The 22,315-nt window shown below is 37.4% G+C and overlaps 3 protein-coding genes across 3 annotated transcripts; all 3 read left to right on the top strand.

Annotated features, from left to right (window-relative positions):
• The first annotated feature begins 757 nt into the window (after positions 1-757).
• On the top strand, positions 758-8,510 carry LOC130170845 (complement factor H-related protein 2-like). Its single transcript, XM_056378512.1, has 7 exons — positions 758-915; positions 1,722-1,880; positions 4,118-4,297; positions 5,465-5,662; positions 6,641-6,826; positions 7,210-7,389; positions 8,170-8,510. The coding sequence occupies exons 1-7, from the start codon at positions 846-848 to the stop codon at positions 8,358-8,360; spliced, it is 1,164 nt and encodes a 387-aa protein (XP_056234487.1). The 5' UTR covers positions 758-845; the 3' UTR covers positions 8,361-8,510.
• A 1,860-nt stretch (positions 8,511-10,370) lies between these two features.
• Positions 10,371-17,054, top strand: LOC130170844 (complement factor H-related protein 2-like). Its single transcript, XM_056378511.1, has 9 exons — positions 10,371-10,536; positions 10,808-10,984; positions 11,514-11,678; positions 12,134-12,301; positions 12,810-12,977; positions 13,813-13,971; positions 14,945-15,133; positions 15,236-15,421; positions 16,121-17,054. The coding sequence occupies exons 1-9, from the start codon at positions 10,458-10,460 to the stop codon at positions 16,138-16,140; spliced, it is 1,311 nt and encodes a 436-aa protein (XP_056234486.1). The 5' UTR covers positions 10,371-10,457; the 3' UTR covers positions 16,141-17,054.
• Positions 17,055-17,887: 833 nt separating this feature from the next.
• On the top strand, positions 17,888-21,551 carry LOC130170847 (complement factor H-like). The gene is made up of 6 exons (XM_056378514.1): positions 17,888-18,128; positions 18,997-19,179; positions 19,297-19,473; positions 19,739-19,933; positions 20,074-20,250; positions 20,666-21,551. Exons 1-6 carry the CDS (start codon positions 17,918-17,920, stop codon positions 20,683-20,685), a joined length of 963 nt encoding a protein of 320 aa, XP_056234489.1. The 5' UTR covers positions 17,888-17,917; the 3' UTR covers positions 20,686-21,551.
• Positions 21,552-22,315: the final 764 nt, after the last annotated feature.

Here is a 22,315-nt window from a genome sequence, read left to right as displayed (position 1 = left end):
TTCTCAAACAGCAGTGTATTTGTTGGGGGATATTTTCAGTCACGCATTTGTGGCTTTAGTGAGTGTTCACAGCAGCAGGAAGACAGTTTATGTGGGACTGACTCAATATAAACTAAGGTGCCCATGTTGACCATAATGAAAGACCTCGTCAGCCAGTATAAAGGTCAAACTGACTTATGTTTAATTCTTGTGGGACAACAATGGAACTCTATGACACAGGGGAATACAGTAACACATCAGGTTTTTGGCCACACAGGCAATACTTGTTGGCAGGATCAATTTGCTGACAGTGAAAAAATAATAGAATATCACCAGACTTACCTTTAAGTCAACACTGACTTGGGGCATAATACAGCTGTTTTTTCTTTCAATATTAAACCAAACAACAACAAAAAAAACCCTACAACAGTAACAAACTGTTTTAAACTTATCAACACTAGATGGACCACAGGATGGGAAACATGGTCTCCATCAAAGTCCAGCGTTTTACCCCCAACCATCCACCCTGACCTCCTCCATAGGACTACTGTCTCACAGGACATCTCACAAACCCTTAAATGATCTGGCTGAGAACACGTTCCTTTAAGGCATCTCATGAATGAGATTGATAAGATACTGAACAAATACATGTACAGTGTGTAAACTGAATGTGAGTACACAAAAGGTGCTGTATGTAAGAAATTCTGCATCTTCCAGTATTGCAAGCAGCGCATGTTGGTTTGTTGTGCAACATGTGTCGTACAATCCCGCCCAGAACAGTCCATGTTTAGACAGTCAGTAATCCGTGCCACTCAAGCAGGCGACAAACACACAGGATTCCTGCTCTCAACATTTGTCAAAGGAGCATGAACTTGTCTTTTCTCCTTTTGTTTCTCCACCTGTGGGGGAACGTGGAAGTGTCTTTGTCACAGAATGGTAAGAAGGATTTTTTTTTTTAAATACTAAGGTCTTATGATTTAGGTTAAGGGATGATACTGTATGTGTGTGTGTGTGTGTGTGTGTGTGTGTGTGTGTGTGTTTATATATATATAGTATTGTATTATACAATATCATATCGAGTAGTATTTCCTTACTACAGAAGAATTACAACCACATACCTCCAAAAATTGTCTCTTGTGCACTATAAAAAGTAAAGGATTGTTGCCACACTGAATGGCTCCTGATGAAAATTCTTATTTTTTAAGTACTGCAGTTTGGACACAGGCCAGTTCATGTGGTATGTGAAAACATACCTTTTTTTGCTCTTAATTGATGTTAATTAGGCTAAAAAAATAAAAAAATCTTTTATTTCTCATTTTTTAATCTATTATTTCCGATCTAATATTTCTTTACACCGGCATAATGAGAGACCATATGAGCTCACATTGTTGTAATGACTTCATGATGCTTTGTCAAGCTTTATGCATGAGGATTTTTCTGGATTAATGTATATTACAAATGCACCCCAACATTTAAACATACAAGCTCGTTTAATTAGCTTGTGAAGAAGATAGTGTATCAAAAAATCATGTACCTGATGAATATCATGCAATCAAACGATTGTTTCCACAGTCTTTATAATTATTTTGGGAGCCATTCAGTGTTGCGGACATCCTGTAATTTTACAGTGTTCTGTGTTCAGCTCTCTCTCCATCTGCATATGAGGCAAACAGTTAATAAAAAAACAAAACAATGTAAGAGCTTGGAACTTTTCTCATGCTGTCATGTTTTTTTTCTGTTAGCATGTTCAAAGCTCCCAGATGTTCCTCATGCCAACATCGACTACAAAGAAGGAGATGTGATCCGCTTCACTTGTGAATCTGGTTATACATCAGCTCAAGCCTCCAAATATGTATGCACGAGTGACGGCTGGCTGACAGTCAGTCAGGGAAAATGCTACTGTGAGTTATATGGCTTTCTGCCCTACTCCTTGAGAGGGATTGCAATGTGATTTTATAATGTTGCAGACAAATGTTACATAAATATATATCTATCTATAAAGCCTGTTATAAGTTTATATACAGTAGGGTCCAAAAGTCTGAGACCACTTTCCTAGAATGGAAACATTAAAATTAATAAGAAAAACATAAGCATATAGAAGTTTTTTTTGTAAACTTGTGTATAATCAATTAAATATATATTTTTAACATATTTGGCTGCAAAACATTATTCCATGTAAAAATTCATCATAGTAATATTTTCTAAATATGTACAAATTTTACTATGGGTATTTCATATATGTTGTAAACGTATATTCATATATCCAGAGGATGTGTATATGCGATAATAATATAGGTGACAGATTGGACACCATCACTCTTGATATAGGGACATACATGTCATACATTACATTTCTGTATGGGAACTAACCTGCATTTTATTGCGCAATCCCATATTGGGTAATTACACTAAAGCTGAACCTTCACATTACACATTCACATTATATTCAGGAGTTTATGTAATACACATGCAATAGGAGTACTTTGGGGTTCAGTGTCAAGAACTCTTAAAGATGAAAACAAACCACCAACCTTGCCAGTAGTGACCAAGCCCTTGCACCAACTAAGCTACAACTGCCCAAAAGCACCCTCACAATACCTCAAGTCAAAGAATGAATGGGAAAGGATGAAGCTCAGAGTTATAACAATCACATCTATTCTTCTACTAGGTAATTAATCGACCTTAATTGGGCAAATAACTAATAAGAGTACATACTGAATGCCGATAAATACCTCTCTTTTACTGTAGGTCCTTAGAGAGCATCATGGTCCTATTCTCGTGCTCAGACATCCAGGTCAGATGATAATACTAATGTGTGTTTGAGGTTTGAGGCAGCAGCTTGGCTCCAATCAGTTTCATGTCGGTAGGTGTCAGGTGAGGTGGTTAGGTCATCTGATTCTGCCTCCCTTTTGGAGTGTTCTTCCCAGTTGGGAAGAAACTGTGAGAGGGGCCCAGAATATATGGGTTGGATATTCCATCTAGGCTAGAGAGACCTCAGTTTCCCACAGGAAGAGCTGGAGGATGTGGCCAATAGGAAGAACATCTGGGCTATACCTTGTTTAGCATGAGAATGAGTCAAGCAGACATCTACATTGCCTACTGTGGGTCCTGTTGTTTATTAGCCAGCCACTAGGTCTCTCCTTAATGGTGCTAAGCCTACACAGTCTGGTTTACCATGATTTGTCCAGTGGTAATAAGCACAGTCCAGGGCAGGCCATTAAAACATTTAGGAGGTAAAGAGTCAGGACAGGTCTCATGTTACCTGTCTTCCTGGGGACCAGAACATGTCCAGAGTTATGGTCCCTCCCCCTGTCCTCTGCTGGAACCATCAAACTGATTTTCCCTTTGAGGTCCAAACCTTCATTAGAAAGAACTGCCAGTCTTACCATACCATACTGAAAAAAGATCAATGTACAAAGACTGAAGTAGGTAGACCAGATGTAGCATCGCATCCACTGAAAGAGATTCCACAGCCGACACAAAACCTCAAAGAAGCCGAAAGGAGGGAGGGCAAGTTTTCCTCTCTGGTAACCACAAACATGCCATTGTTTTTAACAGAAGGAGAGGTAAGACCTTTTACCAAGCATTTCACACCTGTCCTTGCCATGAAGCTGTCTTGGATAGTTTGGGCATATAATGAGTACCTGAAGCAGTTCTGAGGGTCTGTGTATAGAATTTTGTTATCCAAAGTTGATTAAAGGTGGATGCATGGTTAGTGAACTCGTTTGTTTTAAGGGGCCCAGGTTGGCTGTCTCAGTGTGACTGTGTGTCCATGGATCTTTGCTCAAATGAAGGACAAAGGCCTGTTGGTTAAGTAAAAAGAAAAATTTACACCGGATCACAAACTATAACCAGGCTCTTTGGTGTCTGTAGAAGTGGACTTTAAAAAGTGAAGCACTGAAGGGCTCCCAATTAAAGGCCTAGTCCTCTACTTCCATGATGCTGTAGTACTACAGGGTGTCTGAAGTTTTTAGTTTAAGTGGCTTATTTATCCATTTGTTTTCATGAGCCTACAAAATAACATCTATAAGCAAATGTTTTTTCTTGACATGTCTATTATAGCAAAGGATGTATGCCAGCTCACCTCCACAAAACAGCTTGTATTTTCTTTCCTTGTTTCCATGTCGTTGTCTTTTAGCATGTTCAACGCTTCCAGATGTACCCAACGCCCACGTTTCAGAAGAGACCAAAAGATCTGAGTACCAAGAGGGAGACGTGATACATTTCACTTGTGAATCTGGATATACATCAAGTCCAACCATCAAATATGTATGCTCAAGCGAAGGCTGGCTGGCAGTCCGTCAGGGAAAGTGCTCCTGTAAGTTGAACGGCTTTCAGTTCTGCGACTTCAGTCAGCAACTGAATGATTACTGTTGTTTCACGCCTTGGATTTATTAAATCACGTTAAGGGGATTGCAATAACTAGGTTACAAAACATGTAAACTGTATAGTGTACAATTAATAATATTTTTAAAAGATCCATTTCCATTTTAGACTCTGTAGGGGAGGAACTCTTTGTGTCCTTCATTATGTAAATGAGATGGCAAATTTTCTTTCATAAAAAAAGTGTTTGTTCATCATTTAAAAAAGCCCCAGTCACAATGTGTATCTTGTTCTGCCGTCTTAAGGACATTGTTTTTGGACACGTTTTTTATTTCAATATAATCTCTTGTACACATTAAATGTCTGAAAACTATGAAAATATTAAAAAATAATAAATATATAATAAACAATGATATAATGAAAAATATAATTATAACCTTAAATGGTACAACGGTAAGCGGTAAATTGAACAAAATGGAAGAAAAAAAAAACATGTTTGGTTACCAAGAACAGTCTGCTTTTAGGACTTAAGAAACTGATTGATTTACAGCCTCCATCAGCAATGGAAGCAAATGAAACCTTGAAAGTTAATTGTTGATGTCGCTGACTTACAAACCCTCTGTCTGTGGAAGGTAGTACTGTATGTTGCTATCTGAATTGTGAGAAAAAAGTAAATAAAAGGAGACCGTCTGGTTGGTCAGGAGTTCATCCTACAGCAAGATAATGACCCAAAACATTAGAAGACTAGAATTGCCTCCCTCTGGTTCTATGCCTCGGCCAACCAGCCAAGGTGCAGGAAATAGGGTCACGATCTCAACTTCCTCCGTTACAGCATTGGATAATGCATTTTAGAGATAATATCAGAAGTGCGTTCAGCTGCCGGATGAGTGAAAACATTTAGATGAAATTTAATTCAACAAAAAGATTCCATGATGCATGTTTTTAAAATTTAGAGAATTTGAAATTGATTATTTGCTCTATGCTTTAATTACAGAAACACTGAGACATTAAATTATGTCAATTTGAATAACAGCTAGAGTCCAGGTGTTCTAAATTGTGATCTCTTTCCAGTGTTGCAACTCTACTTTGTCATGGGTGTAGGCTACATCAAAATGTTACCGTGTTCAGCTTTTTCATTGAATCATTTAATGCCTGTGTTTAGCTTCAGCTTCAAGCTGTGACCGCCCACCTACAGACGGAGGGGTTACAGTAAAAGGGTTACCAGAGAATGATGATCCAATACTTCCTGATCATGTCCTCACGTTCAGCTGTGACGGTCCAGGGAAATATCTGAATGGCATTTCAGTGCTGACATGTGGTCAAGATGGACAGTGGGATAATCCATTTCCTTCATGCACAGGTAAAGATCAATTTGACAGTGTAAAAAATCTCCATACAAAAAGCCTTTCTTTTTTCTTTTTTTTTTTGTAGAGCATGTAACAATCATATCGATAGATTTTGTGTTGTCATTGCAATGGCTGTGGGTTAATGTTTTGAAGCAATTATTACTGAAACTGTGTGAAATTAAATCTGCAATTAATGATTGTATTGGCCAATTGAGGGCAGTGAAAACCGGCTGTGAACACAACACTGACACTGATTATCACCTGTTGATATGGCAAACTTGTTAGCAAAGAGATGCACATCCAGCAAACACAGATCTACATTATCATTCATTTGGAATCATTCATTTCTAACCACCTGGTAAATCACGTGATTCGAGTCGGCATCTCCCAGCAGGAATAAATAGAGAAAACACCTGTTTATATTCATACTGGCATCATACCAGCAATATTACATAAAACTGACCCCTTCCACAACAGTTGTCTATCTAAAGGCTGAATCTGAATATGATACGGACATGAAAAAGATTAAATACATTTTTTTACTTTATTATAGCAGTTGCATGTGGAGACATTGACATTTTAGTGACATGTTGTGTCAAAAATAAATCAGAAATGGTGGTAGCAGCATCACAGCAGCAGCGCAGCAGAGACGCACAGCAGTTCAGCGACATTAGCTTTCTTGCTTGATACAGCTGCAGACAAAACAACACCATGAGAAATGTGACACTGACCCAAAATAATTCTCTGTGGGTTCATCATCATGTACCTTTTCACATACACGCAGTCATGTGATCCATTGTTGATATCAAATATTGATAATAGCCTAATTAATGAAAAGAAAGTACCTCTGTATGCAAAAATCTCTTCCATATCATCTTACAAAGATTTTGGACGTAGATTTGATTTCATGAAACCCAAAAACTCAAGTCCAGCTTCCAAGTGTCTATACTATATAAAGCTATTGTTAAAACAGATTCTCTTCTTCAAAACAGAAAGCTGTGAAGTCAAAGACTTACCACCCAACGTACGCCTCAGCATGCATGTAGTAGGTGATCAACTAACAAAAGGACAAAAGTTAAGCTTTTATTGCCCCATGCGTGGTCAGACTCTTCAGGGGGAAACAGAAGTTGAATGTTTAGCAAATGGACAGTGGAGTCATCCTTTTCCAACATGTGGAGGTAAGTCAAATTTTTTGTGCATATTTCATGCGGATACGAATAAATGTATGACAATTCACGCAGATCACTGTGAAACTGGAATGTTGTCAGATCCACCAAACCACAGCTGGATATCGCAATACAATATCTACTCTTTACAATTAAAGCACGAATAAACTTTATTGATATATGTTAAGGTAATGGCAGCATTAAGATGAACATGATCCAGGCAGTGATTATGTTTCTCACAACAATATAATAATAGTTGGGGGAAAAATTTGTACTGTATAGATGAATTTTGAGGGGATGGGGTCGAGCTCTGCTCCCCTTACTTTATTGATCCGATCGACAGCGACTGATAATGGATAAACTTGTACTCTCTGTCTATGCCCACATTCTTTCAGCTCCTTTTGATTGTGGGAGACCACCACCTCTTGACAATGGAGACCTCAAGGAATCTCAACGGAACCAGTACAGAAACAATGATTGGGTTGAATACACCTGCCAGAATTACCACATTATGGATGGTTCCCCCTACCGAACATGCAACAATGGTGAATGGACTGGACAGATGAGATGCCTCAGTAAGTTTTAATCCACTTTGCATTCTGTGAGGGTTTTCCATAGATAACACTCATTTTGGATTCTGGTGTTTGCAAGATTAATGTTAACATGTTACTTACACAGTGCCATTACACATTGCAGTCACTAGACATTTCATCATAAAAGTAGAGAAGCACTAAAGAATAAGAAAGAGGCAACAGCTCTGCAAAGCCAAACGCATTAAATAAACTTCACTGACTTTTCAGCAGCTGTGTTACCTTACAAAAACAAGTCAGAGAAATGGATCATTTCCGTGAGACAACATGTAAAATCAACACAGAAAGACAGACAACTGGTCTATCAAGTGAAAAATAGCTGGGGAAATAGCCACGGCTAGCCTTAGCTAAGTATAAATCTACTTAGTGATTTTTCCCCATCTGCAATATTTAATTAAAAAATGTCAACTTTAATGAACCAATATCTCGCAGAGGCAGTGGCCAAATCCAGTCATGATGCAGAAAACAACAGGTAGCCTACACTGCTGCTTAAGGTAGTTTAAGGTCAAGCTCAGGGAAATAGAATAACAGTAAGCTGACCACTATCTCAGTGTTTGACCTAAGTAGAAGTGTACATGATTTGGTGTGAGTGACTATCTTTAAATCATGTTTAAGTTACATGTAAACTGTGCATTGACTATTTTTTATTGATTTCATTATTAAATATATTTTTTTAAACGGAGACTAGCAATAATTATATATGTAGTGTGCTGTGCAGTCATTCCTGACATCAAGGAAATGCTTTGTATCTGTTATCTTTTGCAGAACCCTGCACTGTGGATAGCGAAACCATGAACAACCGTAATATTAGATTCAGATATAGTTATGACAATAAGATTTATTCAATCCATGGTGATGTAATGGAGTTCATGTGTGCCAGAGGAAGACCTGTCCGTACAGTGGCAATGCGTCAGTTGTGTCGTGATGGTGTGATTGACCTGCCATCTTGCCAGTAAAACGTTTCAGTCAACTGGATGTGATAAACATGAGCTGTTTGGCCAAACATGTTTATGATTAACCAGACTAGATTCATGTGCTGATCCAGTGTCTATACTTAAGTGCTGTATGTGGTCTTTTTACTGTAATAAATCATATATGTTCACTCACTCTGTATGTGACTCATAAAGATCGAGTTCGTGTGTGCCAGAGGAAGACCTGTCGGCACAGTGGGAATGTGTCAGTGGTGTAATGATGGTGTGGTTGCCCTGCCCAGTTGCAAGTAACTGGAAATGATGAGAAGGCAGAACAAACATGTAAATGATTAACAAGAGTAAATAGTTCGATCCGTTATCAAATATTCACTCAGTCTATTTTCTTCTTCCACTGTCAGATACATGTATTATGACAGAAAACATGTACATGTTGCCTTTTAAACATCTGGTTAAGTAAATTAAACACTGCTTTGTGTTTATTGTCAGCCAGTCATTCAGCACAGTGAAACCTTTGCTCAGTGCAATGTAATTTTCCCTGTTATCTGGTACACCAAAATCCAACATTTAACTATCTGTGAATATGGAAAATAAATGATGTACAGCATAGTATAGTATAGTTCGAATAGTCTTTTAAAGCAGAATTGTAAAATACAGTTTAAGTCCTTTTCAGAGAGAAAATACAGCTTGATGAAGCTGTTAAAGTGACAGCTTTGTCATTCAGACCTAAAGTCCCTGTCTGTAGTAATATAGTAATGAACTTGAGGTTAAGTGTACCAAAGGAAGAGCCACTGGTACAGCGAGTGGGTGTTTTGATGGGGCGATGACCCTGCTCTCTTGCCAGTGAAAACTTTAGCTAACTGGAAGTGATGGACATGAGCTGGTTGGACAAACATGTTAATGATTAACCAGATTCAATAAGAAAGACGAGCACTATTACCAATCATCTGATGCAATTTTAATGAATAAGGAGATCATCCTGTATGAGCAAACTATATTTAGGCCAAGTGGCAAATTAAAGGAAATGCTCAGATTCCATGTCACCAACCTCCCTCAGGATGCATGAGAATTTTTTTACATTGCATGTACCATCATGAACAAACATGTTTTTTCCTTTCAGCCCAACAATGCCCCCAATGATTCATGTGAACAATGATGTCCAGGTGATTGGGACCCAGAGTAATCCACCTATGTACAGTATATACACCAAGTGCTTACATATGTACAGCTGATCCGGCTTATTAAACAGGTATTTTGTGTTACAACTGAAGAAACCACAGGCAAAAGAACTCAATAGTATGACTCAGAATTGGGAACTTGATTAATAAAATAGAATTCACTTGCCACAAAAGATTTGCTAATCAGTCAGAATAAAAGGCAGACGAATCTGGCAGAGGGACGACTAAGACAAGGTCAGGGTATATCAAAATAAAACAGGAAACAATGAATGAATGAATGAATGACAGAATTCAGAAAAACATCATCCAAAGGAGCATGGCTTAGTATGACTCTCTAAATTTAATAGCGTGACATTTCAAACGATCTGAGACCATATCAGTGTCAGACTTTAGCGACTCAGATGCAACATTTAAAGTATAACCACTGGTATCACTGTAGGTGTGTGTCTGTTCAGCAATACATTTCTTGAATGTTAAATGCGATTATTCTTTTCTTTAACTCATAAAAATCTCTGGAGCGGTGTCTAAGTGTTGTTAAAGCTTCTTCTCCTGGCATTTATTTTGCTCTGCATTCTGTAATCTGTTGTGCACGCAATGTGCTTTACAGTCATTCTGGCCATTAGGAAAGTACAATGTGACCATTATCTTTAGCAGAATCCTGTAATTATATGCACAATATTACAAGAGTAAATTACAACTACATATTTTACATTTTAACACTAAATCTGCGAGTAAATCCATGTTTGAATGCTAAAATTAATTGCAAAGCAGGTTTATATGAGTGTGTCTTGCAAAATATGTGTGTGAGAGGGAGGTGAAGGGAGGGTTTTGGGAGAGTCGCCCATTTTTCCTTAGACTGTTTTCATTGTGGAAATACTTCAATCTGATCTGTACAAGGAGAAAAGTTATACCTCCTTGGGTAATTCCTGAATACTGCAATTCCTGGATGTTCACAATGAAACTCTTTCACTGTCTCTGGCTTTTTATCCTGTGGCTGAACGTGGATGAATCTTTACAGCAGAATGGTAAGAATGTCAGATTACAAGTCCAGTTTCTCTGTGGTTGAACTGCAGTTAGAAAACAACAATCATACATCATGCAACTGAAAATATCACTTTCTTTAGATGCAAACTGATATGAACAAGCATTTTCTGTAATCAAGTGTTTGTCAACATCTGATTTATCTAGAATGGCAGGGTTAAAGTTGCTTGTCAGATCATTACAGAGAAAACCTGTTGAACTCTTTCAAATAATATCTCTATTGCTTAAGATAAACAAGTCTCTCTTTTATTCTAGAAATTACATGTGATCGAAAAGACCCACATGTGTATTACTGGGATGTCTATTCGGGACAAAATATAACATTGGATGAGACTGTAAGTTATTGGTGTAAACCAGGCTACAATAGCACAGATGGTGCCACCTGGGCCACATGCACCAGAGATGGCTGGAGACCAAATCCACTCTGTCAAGGTATTGTGAAGTTATAGTCACGTCATTATATCTTTAATCTGTGATGGGGCCAGTCATACAAGTAATGCTGCCCTTTAGACCCTGGAGACCAAAAGATGAAATCCACATATTATGTATCACGTTACCTGATACTCCGTGATCCTGAACTACAAAGTGATGTCGCATTCATATCCATACATTGGGGGCTACACAACAACTGCCCAAAGGTTAATGCCCAGACACAACATGAATGCCACCACAGGCGTATGAGTCCATATTGGGGGCTGAGATTTGTATGTCAGGCGGGGGGACTTTGGCCCAATTGATGTCCTTACTACTTTCAACTGCATTCTCTCAGTCTCTTGATGTCTGTGCTTACAACTCCATTGACTCCACATTGCCAACAATGACTTCTGTATATATATAATATGTCATGATTATACATGTACCGAGAGTGAAGTAAATGTAGGCTCCATGTGCAGTACTGCTGACAGTAATGTAATAACTTACTTATTAATAGTGTAAAACAGTATTTTGTTTTGTTTTTCAGAAATTACGTGCAACAGGCGTGATGTCCAAAATGCAGATATTTTGAACAATAAGCTGAAATACAGTTACCATGAGCGGGCTAATTATCTCTGCAAGGATGGTTATGAAGGACGTTTTTATCTAACCTGTGGGGAAACTGGTTGGAACGGAAATCCACAATGTAGAGGTAAGGAAATACAAAAACAAAAAAAATACAGTGTTGGCACATTTTCTTTTTTTTTCTGTCTTTTTATTTCTGGTTTTACATGCATGTATTTAAAATATATTTTAGGAAATGGGTTAGTATAGAAATAGGTTGGAGTGTAGTGACATCATCCTGGAAAACATTCTGTCATGATTTGATATACATATACATATATGCTTTGAAATGGACAGTTCCATATAATCAAGACTTTTGATCATTTTTATTTTATGTTTAATAACATAAGTTTTAATTTAATATGCAGGACTATTATGTATAATTGTTTTTACATTAAAGTCTATCTACTTTTACTTAGGTGAAATACTAAATATTTAACATGACTAAATTATCTGAATCTGATTTACTGACTCTTTTGCAAAAACAAAATGCAGCCTCCACTTGCCAGTAACCAGTCACTACCAGTCTTTCTTTTTTTCCAGAGGTAACATGCAACAGAAAATATTTCACAAATTCAGACATTGATGGAAACTCTCAGTCATTATACAGGTACAATGACCGGGTCGAGTATGTCTGCAAATATGGTTATGAGGGACGTTTTTCTCTAACCTGCGGACAAAAAGGTTGGATTGGGTCTCCACAATGTACAGGTAAGACAATACAACACATAACACAGTCAAAAGGACAAACCTGGCGGGCTTAATGACCCTAATCTATTCCAGACATCGTAAAACAAATTAAATGACTTCCAATTTATGGAAAATTAATCACTATGAGTAAAAACCACAAAGAATCTGTGATGTTGGAGAAAAAAGTGGCTTTCTAAAGAACAGCAATGACACAGTAAAATGTGTGGGGGTTTGAGGTTTGCAAGCATCTTTTACCTGTTCTTAGTCTAACCAGTTTTCTTGAATATTCATCTTATTATTTTATTATTCTACTCTCGCATCATTTTAACTGATTTATTCATAAAGTGATACTGGAAATCAGAAAAAAATTACACATAAATTAAACAAATTCCACACAAATTGAAAATGAAATGTGACTTGTTATTTACAGTTTAGGATTTATGTGTGTGTATATATATATATGCAGAATACTTCAAAGGAAAGTATCGCTTTTAAATTACTTTTCACAATTTCAATGAATTTCTTTCAGAGAGACCATGTAAAAAACTCAACATCAGTAATGCATATATTACACGCAATGAGAAGATAAGTTACAACCACCATGAACGAGTCCAATTTGCATGCAGGAACAACAGTAAGAGACGTTTTACTGTTGTCTGTAGCCAAGGTAATTGGACTGGGATTCAGAGCTGTACAGGTAAGACCATACAAGAAATACAGATACTGTGAATTCATATGTATTTTGATTGGCTATCAGTGTTCCTATCATTCAATTAATCGATAGTGGTATGGCTTCTGATTTAAACCAGTTAACTGCATATCCAAATATCTCAAAATTTGACTTTATAATTGTTTAAAATTCTGGTGCTGTAAATTCAGGGTTACTAGTTATCAATAAAACATCATCTGCATAGAGAAAAAGCTTGTGTTCTTCATCACTTGTCTGAACTCCCCATGTGTTTACATTATTTTGTAAGAATAAAACTAAGGGTTCCAGAAGTATGGCAAAACTTAAAGGGGATAAAGGCGATCCTTGCCATACACCACAATTTAACCTCATTAGAGAAGACATAATCACACTGGTTATTACTGTGGCCTCTGGATCAGTATATATTAATTCCATCCACTTCCTAAATATTTGTCCAAATCCAATTTTTTCTCAACTACAGAACAAAAAAGGGAATTCCACTTCATCAGAACAGTTTTCTTAGTCTTTTTAGTTTTGCATGCCAACCTGTTCAAAATGACAATGATAACATGCTGATGTATTGCAGGTATGTTTGTGACATTAACTATCTTAGTTCAGCATGTTAGCTTGCTAACAATTGGTTAACACTACAAACAAAGTAAGGTTAAAGTTAATGTGAATTCATTTGGTCATAAGTTCTCAGGTATTCATTCAAGAAAGAAAGTATTGGAGTAGGCGTATTTAAATTTTAAGCCTTATCACTAGCATGGCTAAGAATGTGTTGTTCCATCTTTTGATTGATGCTTTCTGGATGTAACTTTTGTTCTGTCTTTAATTTATACAGCATGTCCAAAACCCAAAGTTCCACATGGATTTATAGTTGGTCCATACAATGAGACACTGTACTACACCTGTGAGGAAGGTTATAAGCTTGTGACTAAAGGCTGGTGGGGTGAAGCGACATGTAATGATGGCCTGTGGTCGGGACTTGAACAATGCATTGGTAATGAATATTTAATGCCTTACAGGTCCAGTTATAACCAGCATAAAGCAAATGGACCACAGTGGCTTGTTAATGTAGAATATTAACTTTTTTTTAAGTAAAAGTAAACATTTTAACATTTCTTTGCTTGTGACCTTAAACTCATTGCATCCGCTCAGTGTCCCTCTCTGCTGCCTGTATTACCATATTGGCCTGAATATGGGCCGATCCTGATGGGCAACCCACCCAGGCTTAAATCATGACTCATTAGTGATGCCTTTTCTCTCATACAAGTTAAACATGAAATACATATAAACCCATATTTGTGTATCTTCACAGACTGACTCTCTCTCCTGTCAGGCTCTTGGAAGCAGTCAGAATGATTCATCTGTCTTTTAGGACTCATAATCTGTAACAGCTGTAAATTTTGGCTGTTTTAAAGATTTTCTCCCTGGTTCATTTCTGCAGTAAAGTTGTCAGGAGACGCTCGTCATGATTTTATATCCTCCATGGCAGCAAAACATGTTACATTATCTAACAAGACACTACACTATGAAAGACTCACTATAGACGCACTGCTAACACTCGCTAGCTTAGCAACATGGAGTTTCTGATGCTGTCAACACATTGACTTGTCCTCAAACACGGCCCCCAGCCTAATTTCCTTAAGAGAACGTCGACTTATATTTGGGCCAGTACAGTATATTGCAACGCTGTTATAAAACAAGGACATTAACAATCATTATTTTAAAGAGAGCTCAATCTCACATCTTGCCTCATATTCATGCAAAGCACAATCTGATATGACTCCTGCCAAGGCACATTTTGGATCAGGCTACGTGAATGAATTATTTGTTGCATCAATTTTATTCACACTTTTTTTTTAAAGTGCAAGTATTTTGAATGGAGAAATGTTATTTATTTATTTATTGCTAATATTATTTGTTTGTAAAAAATATAAAAACCTAAATGTTTGTTATCATACCAACTCTAGAGAAAAGCAAGTGTGGACAACTTCCTGTAATTCCTAATAGGGAAGTGACATCTCAGCGTAACAAATATGGGCCAGGTGAAAGTGTCCCGATTATTTGTAAGGAAGGATACATCGCTCAGATTAATCACGTAACGTGTCTTGAAGGAAAATGGCATTCAGATGGAACATCACTCAAAACAATCTGTGCACGTGAGTCACCTTCAGTCTTATTTTATCAGATGTAGGCATATAAAGTTTATAAAGAGATTATGACGTAAAACCTAACGCTGAATATGTTTTCATTTCTTGCAGCTATTGCCAGTCACTGTGCTCCCCCGCCTAAAGTTGAAAATGCTGTTGCTGTGACTTCGTACCAGAGGGAATACTTGTCTGGCTCTGAAGTAACTTATCAATGCCGTGATCATTATACAATGGAAGGAGACGCCACAATTACATGCAACAGTGGGCAATGGGAGAAGAAGAACATTACATGCACACGTATGTACATCCAAAAGCATTTTACAAAGTAACTCGCGGAAAGCCTAAGAAGACTTACAACATAGTAGTCCACAATATAGTACAAAATCGAGACGCAAAATTCAAGATTTCACAAATCAATTTATATGATCACTAATCTCAATTCTCATGTCTCGGTGTGTAATCAGTCCTTTTGTTTAGTCCTTAACAAGTAGCTACAAACAACATGTTGCAGCAAAACACTGAAGGTTTAGTCTTTTCACTAACTGTTTCAAAACTGCTGTGTAACAGCTGTAAACGACATCATGGCATCTTGTTTTCATTCTACTGGTTTGCTTCTCCTACTCTCTGTGTTCACATGTACAGTATTTTAGTTCAGTCGGACTCCCAATGAAGCTGTTCTCATTTGCATGTTTTTATGTGTTTTCTGTTGTTCTTTGAAATAGTGACCAGTCTGACTCTGTGTTATGTGAGCATTAGCCTGGCTGTTCACAACAGAAGCGAATTTCTCTGCACCAGTCAACAAATGATTTTGACCCACTGCTCTTTTTACAATCACACGTAGAGCTGATCTTTATATTAACTTCATGACTTTAGAACCTTGAGCTTTTTGTGTTCTTGGATAAGCAAAAAACATGCAGGTTACGTAGAACTGGATGCATGATTTACACCCATTGTATGTTGAGATGTGATACTGAACACAGAAATCTTCTCCCACAGCTCCTACTCTGCAACAGTGATGCAGATTTTCCTCGAGGTCCAAAGAAGTCTCAGTGAAAATACCAGAATTTCATACGGGTCGTATAAACGACATATTCTGTTTGGATATTTTGAATTTGGCCTTGTTTCGAATTAAGCATTTTCTGATAAATACGCTGGATACGGCGATATTATTAGTGTTTTATGACCATTCTTTGCACATGTATACAGCAGATTTGGATGGACGCATTATGAAATACTTGTATATCAACAGTTTTTTTTAGAATCATTAAGGTTTAAGTAAACGGTGTAGTCAAAGAAACTAATCAAATTGATTATGACTGATTGATTGTTACCCTGAATGATTTTTACAATGGCCTCGTACTGCAGTGTCAACACTATTGTCACATGCCACATTTACTGTGGTCATTAAAACTGGACAGAAAGGTTGATATCATCAGCAGATACTCACAATCGAGGTTTTCATAAACCAGTCTGGTGCTACATTCAAGCAAAACAGCTTATGTTTGCCTTAATGTGATGTTTTTATTGAAACTTCCCTGGACCAACCTTTCAGGTCAAATTTAATTTCATATATCACAAATGTTTGATCAAATTAAGTTTAATTCCTCCAGGATTAACATATGGCAAGTCACTAGAGAGGAGCTCCCTTGCTGCATTTTACATAATAGGATACCTAAAATATAAACTATGAAGGGTCTATAAATTGATTGTGTGTGTACTTATATATGTCAGCTGCTGTGTGGACTGAATGTCCTGCTCCACCTCTGTACAACAGACACAGAGAGAGAGAGAGAGGAGCGCCTCTCGTGGATCAGTACTGGTCACTCTCCTTTATAGAAAGTAGCCATGGTCTGTCCAGAATGTCACTAGTTGTGTTGTGAGGTGCTTTTTGAAAAAAAAAAGTCAATAAATGTGTATGTAAGCTCCTGTTTACCACTCAAGGCATCCAATCGATTACACCTCTATAACCAATCCAGCTTTAGACTAAGGTAGGACCGCCTACCTGTTTAACATACGGACACAGAAATAAACCAATCAATCAATGTAGAAATATACAGAAATTAATAAATATACAAATGAAACAATGTAGATGAAATAAAGTAATAAATACATAAATAAATCTTGATATGCACAATTAAATAAATCATAAACATATAAATAAATACATAATTAAATGAATATAGAAATACAGATATAAATAAATAAATGTAAAAAAGCATGAATAAATGTAAAAGTACAGAAATAGCATTTTTTTTAATAGCATTTTTTTATATTAGCTTACCAGATGTATTTATTTTGCATGTTTTTATGTATTTAATTATTTATTTCTGCATTTATTTATCTATAAACACAAAATAATTCAAATTGTCTATTATTTTCAATTTACTATAGACATCCAAGTAAATCCATGTTTGAATGTTGATATTAGTTAAATACTAAGTTATTGCAAAATATACTTTTCATTTCAATTTATATTCTCACTCATTTTGTGAAGCTGTGACATGAATATTTTGAAAAAACATTAGTTGTGTCATTTAATTATTCCATAACAATCATTTTGGCTTTGTCTGTGTGTGTGTTGTGTGTGTGTGTGTGTGTGTGTGTGTGTGTGTGTGTGTGTGCGTGTGTGTGTGGGAGAGAGGGAAAGAGAGAGAGAGAGAAAGAAAGAGAGAGAGAGGGAAAGAGAGAGAGAGGGAAAAAGAGCAAGAGAGAAAGAAAGAGATAGAGGGAAAGAGAGAGAGATGGAAAGAGAGAGAGAGAGAGAGGTAAGAGGAGGGTTTAGGAGAGTTGCCAATGTTCCCGAGACTATTTTCATTGCATGTTTGCATTTGCACTGTGCAGAAATACTTTAACCGGACCTGTAAAACTAAAAGAGGAAGAGCAATACCTGAGCTACAAATAATTCCTAAATACTGCAATTCCTGGATGTTCATAATGAGACTCTTTCACCATCTTTGGCTTTTTATCCTGTGGCTGAACGTGGATGAATCCCTACAGCAGGACGGTAAGAACGTCAGATTACAAGTCCAGTTTCTCTGTGGTTGAAGACAGAAATGCATCATGCAACTGATTTTGCTAAATCCTCTGTCCTAATAAAATCTGACAATATCACTTTTTTCAGATGGAAGCATTTTCTGTAATCAAGTGTCATTTATCAGCATCAACAACAGGGGATCTGATTTATCTGGAATGGCAGGATTAAAGTTGCTTGTCCATTTTTTTTACATAGAAAACCTGTAGAACTATTTTTCAAAAAGGTGCAAAAGAACAACTGTGAGATGCATCCTACTTTCATATAAGGTCCATCGTTGGCCTGCCATGGATAAACATGTTCTCAGTTTGCTTTGTCTTTGCTTGTAAAGAGAAAACAAAAATAATTAAGGTCAGTTCCCTTTGGGGTACGAGCTGTGACAGTTTCTTTCTAGAGCAGACAGCTAACTCCTGCTGACTACCTAAGACACAAAATGATCATTTGACCAAGATTTTCTGAATATGCCATTGAAGCCTCAAGCCCTATGGTGGGACTATTAGTTTTTGTAGCCAAATGGATATTCAGTTTGGCGTTATTTGTAGTTAATAGGTTAACACTATGAGAAACGAAGTTGACAGGGCCCCTTTGTCAAGAGCATAATACATTTTCCTCAAATTAATTGTGCTGTGTTTTCGTACGACACCATGATAGTAATGGAATATATTACCTGGCCAGAGACTTTGGCTTAAGTAAACATTTGGCTTCAGCACCTATTAAAACTTGGACAGGCTTCATGTCACATGTTGCAAACTCATGGTCACTCTCACCAGGTTATTCAGTGCTTGCTGTTAATTTGGTTTTTCATGAACAAATGTCTTGGTTGTGTGTCTTTCTTGGACAGAGGTGAACTGTTCAGTACCTGTGATTGAAAATGGATATGTGTCTGGGGATATCAGAGAGTACAAACGAAATGAAGTCCTGCATTTTCTGTGCAATGCGACATATAATCCCTTTAGAAAAACACCTTCAATATGCACAAAATTAGGCACAAAAGTAGTTTGGGACCCCACACCTAAATGTGAACGTAAGTGTGAACTCATTTATCCAAAATTTATTGTTTACATCGCCTTTACAGGTGAAAATCATGCTGTATAGGTTGTCTAACTAACAGTATATATTCTTCATTTTGCATCAAATGCAGTAACAACATGTAGACTGTCACTGCTGCCACCTGAAGGAACCAGGTATGAACCTCCTTTCAGGAATTTGTTTTCACCTGGTGAATCAGTAAGAGTAATATGTGGAGGTAAGCACAACACCTCAGAAGTCGCTACATGCAAAGATGATGGAGAGTGGACTTTCGAACCAACATGCAGTGGTATAAAACTCCATTATGAGATTGTTTTTGATGGCTGGTCAACATGTGATGATGATTGTGGTTGTCTAGCTGAAATAAACAGAAAATATGTTTCATTTCACAACAAATGCAGCAATAAAATGTAGACTCCCACTGTCGCCAACTGAGGAACCAAATTCATTGGTTATGTTACCCTTACAGGTGAAAATTGCTGCTGTGTAGATGGATGTCATGGTTGTCTTATTACAACAAACTAACAGAAAATATTTTTCATTTCACAATACAGCAATAAAATGTAGACTGTCACTGCCACCACTTGAAGGAACCAGTTATGACCCTCCTTACAGAAATGTGTTTCCACCTGGTGAAAGAGTAAAAATAACATGTGGAGACGGGTACTACATTTCCCGCCCGCAAGACGTCTCAGCAGTTGCTACATGCAAAGATGATGGAGAGTGGACTTTCACACCAATATGCAGAGGTATTAAACTCCATGGGCTTCAAACAGACTGTCTCCAGAGACACATTATGAGATTGTTTTTGGTGGTTCGTCAACACTTGATGATGATTTCCAATCATATCTCTATTACTTGAGATTAACAAGTCTCTCTCTTATTCTAGAGGTCACATGCAACCGTCCACGAGACCCAACTTTGTATGACTGGAGGAATTGGGAACCACGATTAAAGTTGCTGGATACTGTACGTTATTCATGTAGGGGAGGCTATAAGAGAACAGATGGTGCCACTGAGGCCACATGCACCAGAGATGGGTGGAGCCCAAATCCACTCTGTCAAGGTATTGTGACACTGACCCTGTGTTATTGCCATTAATGTGAATTTTCTATTCATATATATCAAATGAGGAAGGAGCTTTTGGTCCAGACAGGATCAATGTTTTTACTCTAATGCTTATTTTCCACCAAAAAAAAATAAAATCCCAGAAACAAAGATTATATTTTCAATCTGTCCTGGTCCCAGTCTATGGCGTTCATTGCAACAGTGGTTTTTTGCCTTTACATGAAATACAAGTAATGCTGCCCTGTAGACAGTGGAGACCAAAAGTAAATCTGCAATTTATGTGTCACGTTGCCTGTTACTCCATAAATCTGAACTACAAAGCAATGTCCCATTCACTCCCATACACACTCCGCCCCCAGAAATACAGAAACAACTGTTGATGTGATACTGAACACAGAAATCTTCTCCCACAGCTCCCACTCTGGAACAGTGATGCAGATTTTCCTCGAGGTCCAAAGAAGTCTCAATGAAAATACCCCCCATTCTTTGCACATGTATACAGCAGATTTGGATGGACGCATTATGAAATACTTGTATATCAACAGTCTTTTATATCACAAACATTGCAATGTTGGCCTTTACAGTAAGGTGGTTTTAAACGTAGTGATTGAATGACTTAATCTAACAGTCAATTGTGTGATAATATCATCTGATATTATGAGGCTTCGGTGTGTTGAATAAAAGAGGAGATAACTTCAAAAGCTAATTGCATCTTGAGCTGCTACAGGCTCCGCTTTGTTCACCAGCTAGTTTATAACTCTCTGTCTGCTGTTTGATGCTGAGCAGGTAGTGTGACCCAAAACAACTACAACTACACTATAAAGCTCTGTCAAGCAGAGGAGAGCGTCAGATTCTCTGTAGGTTCATTTTCACATTGTCATTATAAAAACTATTGATCAGTGCAGATTAAAGGGTCTGAATACTTCATCCACCATCTTCCACTGTGCAATATCTCAAAACATTATCCAAGTAGTCCCTCTAACACTGGCGACGGCTGTGTATGCAATATGTTCAAACAGGTCATTAACATTGCACTTGCAGGACCCTGCACCGTGAATCGCAGCAACATGATGGAAAAAACATTACATTCAAATATATGAATCACATGATTCATGTAGCTCATAATGATATGACTGAATTCAAGTGTACCCAAAGAAGATCTGTTCGCAAGGCAAACATGCGTGTGACGTGTAATGATGGTGTAATGCTCCTACCCGTGCAGATAACCAAAGAATATGTGATCTAACGTACTGTGGTGTCCAGTGGCAAAACTATTACAAATAAACTTTTTAAAATTCAGCTGTGACTCTGATATGGAGCTTAAAAATACAATTATACAACTGAATTAACAGCTCAATGGAGCTGAAGTCACAACAAGAAGTTGAGAGGTCAAATTAATAAATAATTTGACAAAATGTTGAATAAGTTGCTAACTTTTCAACATTATTTAATTTTAAGGGGAACAAAAGAAGGACATTTATTGATATTCCTGTCTTATTATCCCTTCAATGTAATTGAAATTTCTTTTGTTTTTAAGTTTTTCTGGCTTTTTATGCCTTTACTCCAGCTGCAGTGGTGGGGGGGGGGGGTGGGGGTGGGGGGGGGGGGGGGTGACATGCAGGGCCACAGGCCTGACTTCAACCCGGGCTGCTGCGGCTAGGATTAAGCCTTCATGGTACACAGTCTACTAGGTGAGCCACTGAGGGACTCCCATTATCTCTTTAATTTTTAAGATATTCCAAAGCTGTTTTGCAATACAAATATAAATCATAAATCTTAATTATTAATTAATCTCAACTATTGGATGGATTGTCATGAATCCTATGGATTTTGGTGATCCCCTGACTTTTAAGTTTTCACACATCTAAAGAAATGTCTTCACATCAGCTGGATGGCTTGGCACAACAGCTTACACATATGTATGGTTCTTTGTAGGTAAATCCTAATGACTTTAGTGATACCTTGACTCTAGCGCCACCATGTGGTTCAAATTTGTGCTTTTGAGTAAAATGTGTCAACTAGTTGATGGATTGCCTTAAATTCATGTCCCCCCCCCTCAGGAC

The sequence above is a fragment of the Seriola aureovittata genome, chromosome 6 (genome assembly GCF_021018895.1).
Source record: "Seriola aureovittata isolate HTS-2021-v1 ecotype China chromosome 6, ASM2101889v1, whole genome shotgun sequence".
NCBI lineage: Eukaryota > Metazoa > Chordata > Actinopteri > Carangiformes > Carangidae > Seriola > Seriola aureovittata.
This window is presented reverse-complemented; position numbering and strand designations above follow the sequence as displayed.